Genomic DNA, 10,217 nt, shown 5'->3' with positions numbered 1-10,217 from the left:
TGCATGTTGAACCTCAGGATGCTTTGGCCAAGCACCGTGGCAAAGGCACTAGGGCGCCTGCTGGAGCGATGCAGCGGGCTACTCTACAAACTGCCGCTGGCCGGGCCTTGCTGGATATGCAACAGAAACCCGTCATGAATATCATGAATCAACTCGTACGTGCTTATCATACCACACCAATTCCAACTCGTATGAGGTCAGGCCCAGAAATTCGGTCTGGCTGTTCGAAGCAAGGAGTTCAACAACAAGCCCGAATGGCGTGTCCAAGTGGAGACTAGTTCTATTAAGGCCATATGTCTGGCGAATCGAGCTGCTACTGAGGCACCGGAGCCTAAGAGGCTTAGAATGGCGTCTGAGGATGATGACCAACAGCAGCAGGAGCAGGAGATCACAGGTAAGAGGGCTAATACGTTGTTCACGACTAAGTGTGGCTATGGTAGGCTCTGAGGAAGATTCTGTTGATGCTGATCCCACCAGCACGTTGTTCCCCGAGCAAGGCGCACCGCTACCTTCAATGGAAGCAAGGAGTTGTTGGTAAGTATATAGAGTAGGTCCTTATTGATAGTGTATAGTATGTCAGATTGTGGACCACTAGCTTCGCTCCGCTAGCATGGCGACTCTATCATCCGTGTGATTTAATTTATGAGGATATGACTGGGCTAGTATATGTAAAGCTATCTTGGTATGGACACCCTCTGCTGCATTTTCTGAGGGATTTATTTCTCGGATTTTTGCGGCGCGTGACGTTTACGATTGCTGTTATTATTGCTGCTATATAAAGTGCTGACTTTGTGAATCGCTCCTAAAGCCTATTATCATGATTATGGAAGTTTGCACAGTTACTGCACATTTATAGTTGTGTGAGAAGCAAAACTAAAAAATGTAGTCAGCAAGTTGGTCGCGGTCGTCGTTGTTGTTGCTTCTGAACGATGATGCATGTCGTCGTGATGGTATGTTTTCGACGATGATTAGTACTTGCTTTTTTATAAATTTACTATAACGTTTTATTGACCCTGACTGCCTATTCACGAAGGTAGTTGTGGAAGGTAGTCGTAGTCAGTGGTTATTATAATTTCTGAAATTATTGCTGCTTCGCTCCGCCTAGTTGGAGGAAGCGGCGTCGATCTTCGTGGAGGTCCTAGGATCTATCATAGGTCCTCTTCTATTGAACAATTGTGCTGGGTCGTGCATGATTCCGGGTTCAAATCCTGGTGAAGGTCCTTTTAGCACCATTTATCGTCGAAAACTATCGTCCTCTCTGTTGATCTGTGGGATATCTATCACTTATGGCGGCTTTGATGACGATGATTATGCTGTTCTATTGCCAATAATTTACTCTAGTAGTGCATGGTAAAAGAAAGATAATCTAGCGGTTATAATCGTCTTGTGTTAGATGAACAGCTCAAGTAGGGTGGGGTAGCTCAGTTTTTGTTGCAATGTATAGTAGTGGTCGTGCTGGTGGTGGGTCCACGCTTGAGGCAACAACAGTCGCCTCTCCAAGAAGCGAGTCCTCGACAGGCGGTCCTCCGCTGCCTGGTAGAGCTGATCTTGATAGGTAGTCGGGGTGGTAGTCGTGGTGACACAGTAGAGTGGTGTCACCAATAGGTACATAGCGAGCCTTCAGGATTGCCAAGCCCTTGGAGAGGAGGAACTTGCTGGTAGGTAGAGACTGTCCACTCTGCGATGGTGGTTGATCATGTGTTATAGGTCTGGTGGCACGAGCGAGGGAGATACTACAAGAAGAGGATAATGTGAAGCCAGTGAGATGTCCTGTCACGGTCGTTGGTGACATCCATGGTCAATTCCACGACCTACAGGAGATGTTCAGAATTGGGGGATGTACTATGCGTTAGATAGATTTGAGTCACTCACTTGGTGTAGTCCCTCCTGATACGAATTACCTCTTCCTTGGTGACTATGTTGATAGAGGATATTTCAGTGTGGAGGTTGTGAGCCTCTTGCTGGCTTATAAAGTGAGGGGTGGACCTTATGTGGACCTGGTTTGTATCTTGTTTTCTTGAAGGTTAGATATCCCGATCGAATCACAATCCTTCGTGGTAATCATGAATCTCGGCAGATCACACAAGTGTATGGTTTCTACGATGAGTGTTTGCGGAAATACAATACTGCGAACGTGTGGAAGATGCTAACTGACGTAAGATGGAGATGGTCACCGAGCATAGGCGTGTCCTTAGCTGTTCGATTACCTACCTCTTACTGCGTTGGTGGAGAACTCTATTTTCTCGATGCACGGCGGCTTATCACCGTCTATTGATACTCTTGATGATGTTAGGCAGATCGATAGAGTCCAAGAGATACCGCATGAAGGTAGTAGTAGTAGTAGGGGAGGAGGAAGATGGATGTATGGTCGTGATAGGTCCTATGTGTGACCTACTATGGTCGGATCCAGATGATCGTGGCGGATGGGGTATATCACCGAGGGGCGCGGGGTTCACATTCGGACAGGATATATCAGCACAAGTAGTTTATTGGTTCGATTCTCAACCAGTGATGGTACTGTGAGTATTTCATCAATTGGATGCTTTATGGTATAGGATAGGGAAGAGTCCGCTGAATATAGTTGCGGGGCGGCGAGCGAAGCATATACTTTGTGCATTTCCTGTGCGTTCGCTCGTTGCATTTCTCAAAGACTAGACCGTTTGAACTCTCGAGGCACATACCATTCGGGGGTCATACGTCTTGCGAAAAATATGAAATTGCTTCTGACGCCAGCCTATGCCGTGTATTTGCGAGAGAAACAACGCTTGCCGGTTATCGAACCCGCGACCGTTACAAAGAATCTGAGCTTCGTTACTTCGTCTCGCGTATAGTAGTTGATCAGTTCAATCATCACAACGGCCTCAAGCTGATCGCGAGAGCCCATCAGCTGATCATGGAGGGATATAATTGGAGTCACGAGAAAAACGTCGTGACGATATTCTCAGCACCGAACTATTGCTACAGGTGAGTAGTAGTAGGCTGTTATGGATGTACTTGCTACTGTGGTTTACAGGTGTGGTAATCAGGCAGCTGTGATGGAGCTTGATGAGAATATGAAGTAATATGGTCTGTACTAGTAGTAACAGCAGGTGCACTTGGTGAACCGCGTGTGTTGGTAACAATATGGAAATTAGTTGCCTTTTTTTCAAGTCGTGTGTGAATTCCAATATGCAGTAAGGGGACTTCTGAGCTCAGTAGGAGGTCATGATTATGACTACTTGTGGGAGAGAACGGATAGTGCTCATCTCGAGTGTTGGTGAATGCGCTATATATAGGCAAGAGGCAGAATACATTGTGTTAGTAACTACGGCTGTTTCGCGAGGGGGCGGGGTTGGCCGTGAATGCTGATTAACGTTGGCTCGCCCTCGGCCTTATGAGGAGGATGCTAGTGTTGGTATGGTCAGTACCATAGGTGGTTGGTATCAGGTATACATTCCTGCAATTCGATCCAGCTCCACGGCGTGGGGATCCCACCACGGTTCGCAAACTACCCGACTACTTCCTATAGGCAACCCTTGTTTCAGCTGAGTAAAATATATGAACACTCACTGTGTGTCCATCATTTCACGAGAGCTGTACTGAGTTGTCAATGTGGTGTGCACTTGTCATGATACAGAGTGAACCTCTGAGGTTGAGCTTCGACTGGGCTATGATATGCTGATGATAATGGAGTTTCACCCTAGTGATGTGAAAAACACTGGTGAAAAACCTACTTTACGACCACTGCACACCGCGAATTCAGGGTTTTTCACCGAGTTTTACGACGCCACTTCACGTAAAACTCTAATAATATAGCAATAGCCTATGAGAACAGGAAAAGTACAATTATCGAAGCATAGACAGAATCAATTTCCTTCTCTTGAGATTCAGCAAGTTCGAATGCATTATTTGAGGTCCCGACCTGAGGGTAGCCTTTCGGACTTCTCGTTATCGCGGCTCGTTCGAGACGCAAGGGGCGAGGTTGCGTTATTATTGGGATGAGCGTCATCCATAATAACAAATAACTATATGCTGATAATAGTTTATGATGAGAGTTATGAATAACGCATATAGAAGATAGTGTGGGTGATAGCAGGTTAGTTACTATATGGATATAGTCCCTCTGGTACAGGCTCCAAACTGAGAGCTCTCATTGCTTTGCCCAGCACTGTATCATTCCCTGACGTATCCTGTAAGTAACGACCGTATGTGGAATCACGATCGCTTCGGTTGCTCATACTCATCATTCGATCATACCTCCCTGATTTATTCGTCTGACTATTCCGTTACTTAGTGACGACCGATAAAGTGGTAGATTCAATCTACCATTTTATCGGTCGTCGGAATGGTAATCTGCTAGATTTGGTAGTCAGAATACTGTAAATCTTGTGTTTATTATGATGACTCAAGTGGTATAAGCACGATAAACATGGGAATATTGATAGTTGTTGTGGTTGCTTTTCGATGGAGGAAGCCACCAACGATGAGCCATCTCCTGGAGGAGCTTCTGTCATGCGACCCGTTGGGGTAGAAGGAGTAGCAGAGAAGGTAGACCTCAGTGTTTCCTAATGTTGGAGTCACTGTTCGACAGTGTTGGAATGAATGATCGTATTCCTCAGCTGAGTACAGAAGGTTCCTCACTAATTATAGAAGTTTACATGCAAATTCGGGTAGAAGCGTAGAGAAGCCAATGAAAATTTCTAAATTTCCATCCTCAAAATTTCCACAAATGTCACATACACATGTAGTTGACTACGTGCATATCTTCTCACACCGCTGTTTGAGGTTCCTGACCTTATCATGGAGGAGCAGAGACTTAACTGGCACTATAAGGCGAAGTATATAAGCATCGATAAATACAAGTGAGGAAGAGAGCCACTGTGCAATGACTATAGTATGAACAGGGAAGTTGTGAGGAAGCTAACGGCGTTGAAGCGAAACCATGCCCAACTTTACTTTGAGAAGCACTCTCTAGAACTGGGTGAAAAAATCCGTCGCGTATGCATGATGGTATAATCGTTGGTAGATATAGAGAGAAGGATGAGTGAAGCGATAGGAGAGGAGAAACACCAAGCACAGGTCCAACTGACTGCGGCATTGGCAAGGAAAAACGAGGACTATGCGGCACTCGTTGAGAAAACACAGTCGGAGCTGGTGAGTTTGGTATAGTGTACGAAAATGCACTGGGAAACCATATGAGCTGTTTCCAATGCTCGCCATCAGTTTGAAATATATGTTCGCTTTCTTCATTGATGTTTCTCACTAATTATAGAAGTTTACATACGAATTCAGATATAAATGTGTAGAAACCAGAATTTTTATCTTCACAACAACACATGTAATTGATCATATGTATATTTCCCCGCTTCGGCGTTTTCGGTTCTACAATTTGTTGTCATCAGCGAGCCGTCTCGGATAAGCACGCCCAGCAGCTAGAGCGGTCCCGACATGAGTACTTCATTCAAAGCAAGTACCAAGAAGAACAAATTGTGGTAAGAAGAATAATCTCTCGTTGTGGAGGCCGCCGCGGCTCTTGACTTAGGCCTTGAAAGCGACGATCGATCAGCTTGAACAGGACCACAAGGCAGAGTTGAATCATTTTAAGGAAGAAAACAAACGCCTTCTAGACGACTTGGATGCAGATGTGAGGGGGTGTTGAGGCATGTGCTGATGAAATGCTATTCTTATGCAGACTTGTGAACGGGAGAAAATCGCTAGGCTCGTCGATAAGGAGATGGAGAGGACTAAGGCATGTGAGTGATAGGGGCTCTCGAATCAAGGGGCGCTATTTATTCATTTTTTCGCCCTACTTTGAACCTTATAAACTCCATCATTATCTCCATGGTGGTTTTGGAGTCGCCTGGTCGTATGGCGGCTGCGAGCGAGAGAGAGATTGTCTAATATAATAACAATGAATATATTAATAGTATGAATGCAGAGATGTAGGGTTACGTATGATGAGTATCATAATATTTTATGGATGGATATCTATTTATTAGTAAGTATGAATAGTGCGTAGACTAGGAACACATGACACGAACTAACATAACTTTGACAGCAGACTCCAGTGACGCTTCATGTTGATAATTTCACAAACTTGTTCAGTGTGTAAGTTGGCAGGTTTCGAGGAAAGGGACTTGTTGAAGGAGACTCTTTCCAAAAGAGTGGCCGAAATAGAGATATTGAAGCAAGAGAATGTAGAGTTGCGAGAGCAAGTCCAACTCACTGAGCAACTAAACGAGTAGTAGTAGCAGTAGTAGTAGTAGTAGTAGTAGCAGTAGTAGTAGTAGTAGTAGTAGTAGTAGTAGTAGTAGTAGTAGTAGTAGTAGTAGTAGTAGTAGTAGTAGTAGTAGTAGTAGTAGTAGTAGTAGTAGTAGTAGTAGTAGTAGTACTGCTCACACTGTAAGGGGTTGAGATGACTCTTAGATATCACAATGAGCGTATTGAGAAATACGAGAGGGCGAGTGCGAGGCGATATGAAGCTACTGCGAAGGAGGCACAAGGTCATAGTCGCCGTGATGATGATGGGAGTATAGGGGTGAGGGAGGCCATTTGTTGTGAGGAGTACATGACTGGCTTTAGGAGAGGGAACGGCAGTTGGAGGAGATGCTGAAACAGAAGGAGACCGCGTTGGAAGAAGCGGGCATTGAAACGGAGTTGTTGAATCATAAGGTGGGGTTGTGAACTAGTTGAGCGATTCCGGATAGAAATTCATCAGGTACGGCAGCACGACGCTGATGTCGGTGGGGAAATGGAAGTATTGAGAAGAGAGGTTGGAGAGAGTAAGTGGGGTAGCCTGGACTTACCCCCAGGGTTTATATAACTAGCAGTATTAGGCGTATATCATATATTACTTCGTGTGGAAGTAGTTACTCCCTAGAAAAGGTTTGGGGATTCCTAGAGGCATGGCTAGCTCCACTGTCACGGGACATCCAACTCTATTTCAGAAACGAATCTTGTGAAGGAGCTGCAGGATAGGTGTGAGACCGTCACCAATGAGCTACAGGTGGGTACTTACGTCTCGTCATATGAATCACAACTTGTGCTATCTTCACGATGAGAATGAATATATAAATGCGTATTCGTACTGTATGGGGCATCAAGGTGGTGTTTCTAGTATAGTCTGTAGAATTTCTATATACAGCTCCCCACTGGAATAACATCTCCCGTTGTTCACTCCGTCAGGCACGTGAAGCAGCCCTGGCGGCGTTAGATAAGGACAATAAGCGACTACAGACGTCTCTAGATGAGATTAGGAAGGAGCTCCAGGAGCAGGTGAGAGTCTTCCGTCTTTGATAACACTCTTTACTTTCGTGATGATGGTGTGGAGATATGTGCACATAGATGGCTACATGTGTCAATGATAATAAGAAAATTCTGGGGGAATTTTGGTGTACTCTTGTTTCCTCTTATATCCTTTCACCTCAAGTCGTGTGAAAATATGTGGGAAATCATCTGAGCTCAGCTGAGGAGAGCAAATTGAGTATATCGCTTCTTGTTGTGTAGGTTGAGGCTTATAAGAAGGCACAGAAGGGCGTGAAGATTCTCAACAAGGAATTGGATAAGAGTGAGCAGTGACGCCAGACGGTGCAGGGAGGTATCATATTGTAGGCAAGGCTGAGTACGACGAGCTGGTAGAGGTTGGGCGGGAAAAAGACGTTAAAATGGAGAGAATCAAGAGGAAGAGTGTCAGTCTGCGAGGTCAATTGATGGAAGCGGGGGATCTCCAAGAGGTATGTCTAACTGTGATGGTATTGCTGTTCTTGAAAAACACGTGCTGTGATAGGGTACAAAATAGATGGAGAAAACAGAAATTCATATGAGCTTTTCGTAGATTCAGAATCTGTGTATTGTTTCTGTTATATCCTTCCATATGATAGCTTGAAAATCGATCATACTTTTTTATATTTCAGAGTAGGAAAGTTAGGTTGAATCGTTAATCTCAGCGGATGTCAGGCATTGAAGAAAGAGAGGGAAGAGCGGGAGAAAATTGAGAACGACTTGAAGGAGTTGGAAGACTCCCTGAAGATAAAACAATCTGAGCTGGACAGCGCTTTAAAAGTGATATCAGCGTATTCACAATGGAACCGTTGTGTTATCGATGTGTGTTTGTCAGGAAGTAGTGGAGCAGAAGGAGTCTCGACAGGAACTCGAGCGGAAGCACTCCGAAGTGGTGGAGGCTCTCCATAGTGCACAGACAGATCTAGAAGAGGCTCGGAAGGTCCTGACTTCATGCTACTCCTTGGCCTTGATAGCTTTCCACAGGCTCAACAAGATGCCGTCGTCATTCAAGGGAAGTTGAAGGAAGCACTTGGGGAGAAGGAGACGAAAGCTCAGCGACTATGGGGAGTTGTCAGGCAGAGATGGGAGGTGGGATGGAGGTGCCCAACATGACCTGTTCATAGCTAGACAGATTTTGATATAGTTTTGGGGGCGCCTTCTCAGCATAGCATCGTGTGTTAATCGATGAAGCCAACCCGACAGAGATTTCGTGAAATTTGAGAAGAGCGATGTTATCAGAGGGTTGACGTGGTTTCTTTCGTCAGTTACGTGAAGAGGCGTCGTTGAAGAGGCAACATACACTCCGAGAGCAGTGGGAGGCAGAGAAGAAGAGGAGGGAAGATGTGGAGAGGGAACTGCAAGATTTGCAGGGAAAGGCAGACGAACTGGCGGCCAAGACAGAGACACAAACAAAGGTGGGTCGATCGGAGATCTTAAACATTTTTGTTGATAACGAAATCTCTTGGAGTGTCAATGTGCGCAACATTCTCCTGTGATACATGGCGCACAGATATCACAGATTCGGGGTTGTAGGAAATCCGAAATACACCACCAGTGTTGGGGTTCTTGGTCACTATTTGTGAAGGATGCTCTCATCAGGCGTTGTTGGAAGAGCAGGATATACGAAGAGGGTTGGAGGGGAAGCTGAAGACGGTGACAGAGCTATGCAGTCGTAAGCGAGATGAACTGGAGAGGGTGCTTAAAGTAGGCGTTGTTCTTATTGGTGATTGCTGGGGAAAATTGCGTGTAGGAGAGCCATAGAGAAAAGGAGGTTCTTCAGAAGGAGCTCAATGAGGTATCGGATGTTTTGATGAGGAAAGAGAAGGAATTGAAGAAGACACAAGAGGTGGACGTCGATTAAGTGGAGAGAGCAGTGTTGGCCCTCAGGCTCATATGATGGCAGCTGCGGCAAGGGAGAAGGTTGAGGGAGCACTCCGTGAGAGGGATACTCAGACGAAAGCGCTTTGGGAGAAATTCAGGGAGAAGTGGAAAGTAGGTGTCAGAAGGAAGGGAAATGTTCTTCACGGGTTAGAGCAGACCCAACCAGTTCAGTGGAGCTGGTGAGGGGATACTTTATCCTATAGAGTCTAGCCTCGTGTGTATTCCAACTGAAGGACGTTTCCCTCCTGGCGATGTGCCTGCCCGACGAGTATCGAGCATCCCCTGTCATTATCAGCATCGAGAGCGTTCAGTGCTGGAACTGCACAGAGACAAGGAGGCTGCTATAGGGCAGAGGCAGAAGGCTTTAGAGAATCTGAAGGAGCGTGTTGTGGCACAAGTATGATTGTGCGGGAGTTGATGTTGTTGTTGAAGCGGTGTTCAGGCTAAGCTACTGGGTGAGTCGAGGAAGAGGGAGAAGAAGTTGGAGACAGAGCTCCAACGAAGTGATGCCCGGACCCTCTAGGGGTTGTTGAATATACTTCTCTGCTCAGGTGTGGAGCAGAGGGTCGCTTTGGAAAGCCTCGTGGCCGAAAAGAATAAGACGATACTTGAAATGAAGAGGTTAGTAGTTGCTGATTGTTTTGGTTGACGTTGATCAGCTTCAGGGTGCAATCTCGCTCGCCTCGGATGAGGCCAGCTCGAGTAGGACAGGAGGGTGATAAGCATAGTAGTCGAATTGAGGCGTTGGAGAAGAGCATTGGGGCGATACCGGAGATACTGCGCTGTAAGGCTCGAGTGGTTCACAGATGTTGTTCACCGAGTGATGGTATCAGCGCTACACGAGCTCAATGCGAAACATGAGGATGCTGAGGAGCACAAACGAGGGCTTGCTGCGGAGAATGAGGAGTTGAAATACGTCTTGGAGACGCGATACCCTCTGCGGGGCTCAGAGAAAGAGGAGGTGATGGAAATGTCCTGTCTATCGTGTCTTAGGCAACTTGCCTTAGGTTGAGGGTAAACATCGGCGGCCCACGTCGACGAGTTCCTCGAGGGCATCGAATTCCCCTAGTGCTTCT

General features: G+C 46.0%; 2 protein-coding genes across 2 annotated transcripts in view; both read left to right on the top strand.

Annotated features, from left to right (window-relative positions):
* Positions 1 to 3,508, top strand: part of Pmar_PMAR015850 (protein phosphatase PP2A,, putative) — a gene marked incomplete at both ends in the record, with an annotated part of 4,630 nt that extends 1,122 nt beyond the window's left edge. The window contains 13 exons of the mRNA XM_002787447.1: positions 18 to 155; positions 202 to 394; positions 441 to 534; positions 1,448 to 1,555; positions 1,606 to 1,658; positions 1,708 to 1,839; positions 1,882 to 1,973; positions 2,024 to 2,155; positions 2,196 to 2,328; positions 2,378 to 2,481; positions 2,843 to 2,964; positions 3,014 to 3,058; positions 3,427 to 3,508. Of these exons, the coding sequence (XP_002787493.1) occupies positions 18 to 155; positions 202 to 394; positions 441 to 534; positions 1,448 to 1,555; positions 1,606 to 1,658; positions 1,708 to 1,839; positions 1,882 to 1,973; positions 2,024 to 2,155; positions 2,196 to 2,328; positions 2,378 to 2,481; positions 2,843 to 2,964; positions 3,014 to 3,058; positions 3,427 to 3,508 (1,428 nt within the window). The remainder of the gene's footprint in view (positions 1 to 17; positions 156 to 201; positions 395 to 440; positions 535 to 1,447; positions 1,556 to 1,605; positions 1,659 to 1,707; positions 1,840 to 1,881; positions 1,974 to 2,023; positions 2,156 to 2,195; positions 2,329 to 2,377; positions 2,482 to 2,842; positions 2,965 to 3,013; positions 3,059 to 3,426) is intronic.
* A 935-nt stretch (positions 3,509 to 4,443) lies between these two features.
* Positions 4,444 to 10,153, top strand: Pmar_PMAR015849 (Paramyosin, putative; the record flags this gene model as incomplete). The annotated part of the gene is made up of 27 exons (XM_002787446.1): positions 4,444 to 4,527; positions 4,765 to 4,841; positions 4,884 to 4,960; positions 5,006 to 5,133; positions 5,382 to 5,471; positions 5,522 to 5,623; positions 5,672 to 5,732; positions 6,100 to 6,220; positions 6,406 to 6,517; positions 6,562 to 6,651; positions 6,698 to 6,761; positions 6,927 to 6,985; positions 7,165 to 7,254; positions 7,486 to 7,546; positions 7,591 to 7,712; positions 7,936 to 8,040; positions 8,096 to 8,200; positions 8,245 to 8,349; positions 8,526 to 8,675; positions 8,860 to 8,964; positions 9,011 to 9,106; positions 9,148 to 9,252; positions 9,437 to 9,538; positions 9,584 to 9,644; positions 9,693 to 9,762; positions 9,807 to 9,925; positions 9,975 to 10,153. 27 exons carry the CDS (start codon positions 4,444 to 4,446, stop codon positions 10,151 to 10,153), a joined length of 2,640 nt encoding a protein of 879 aa, XP_002787492.1.
* Positions 10,154 to 10,217: the final 64 nt, after the last annotated feature.

The sequence above is a fragment of the Perkinsus marinus genome, assembly GCF_000006405.1.
Source record: "Perkinsus marinus ATCC 50983 genomic scaffold scf_1104296929362, whole genome shotgun sequence".
NCBI lineage: Eukaryota > Perkinsozoa > Perkinsida > Perkinsidae > Perkinsus > Perkinsus marinus.
Note: the sequence above shows the minus strand (reverse complement) of the source record. Positions and strands in the feature narration are given on the sequence as shown.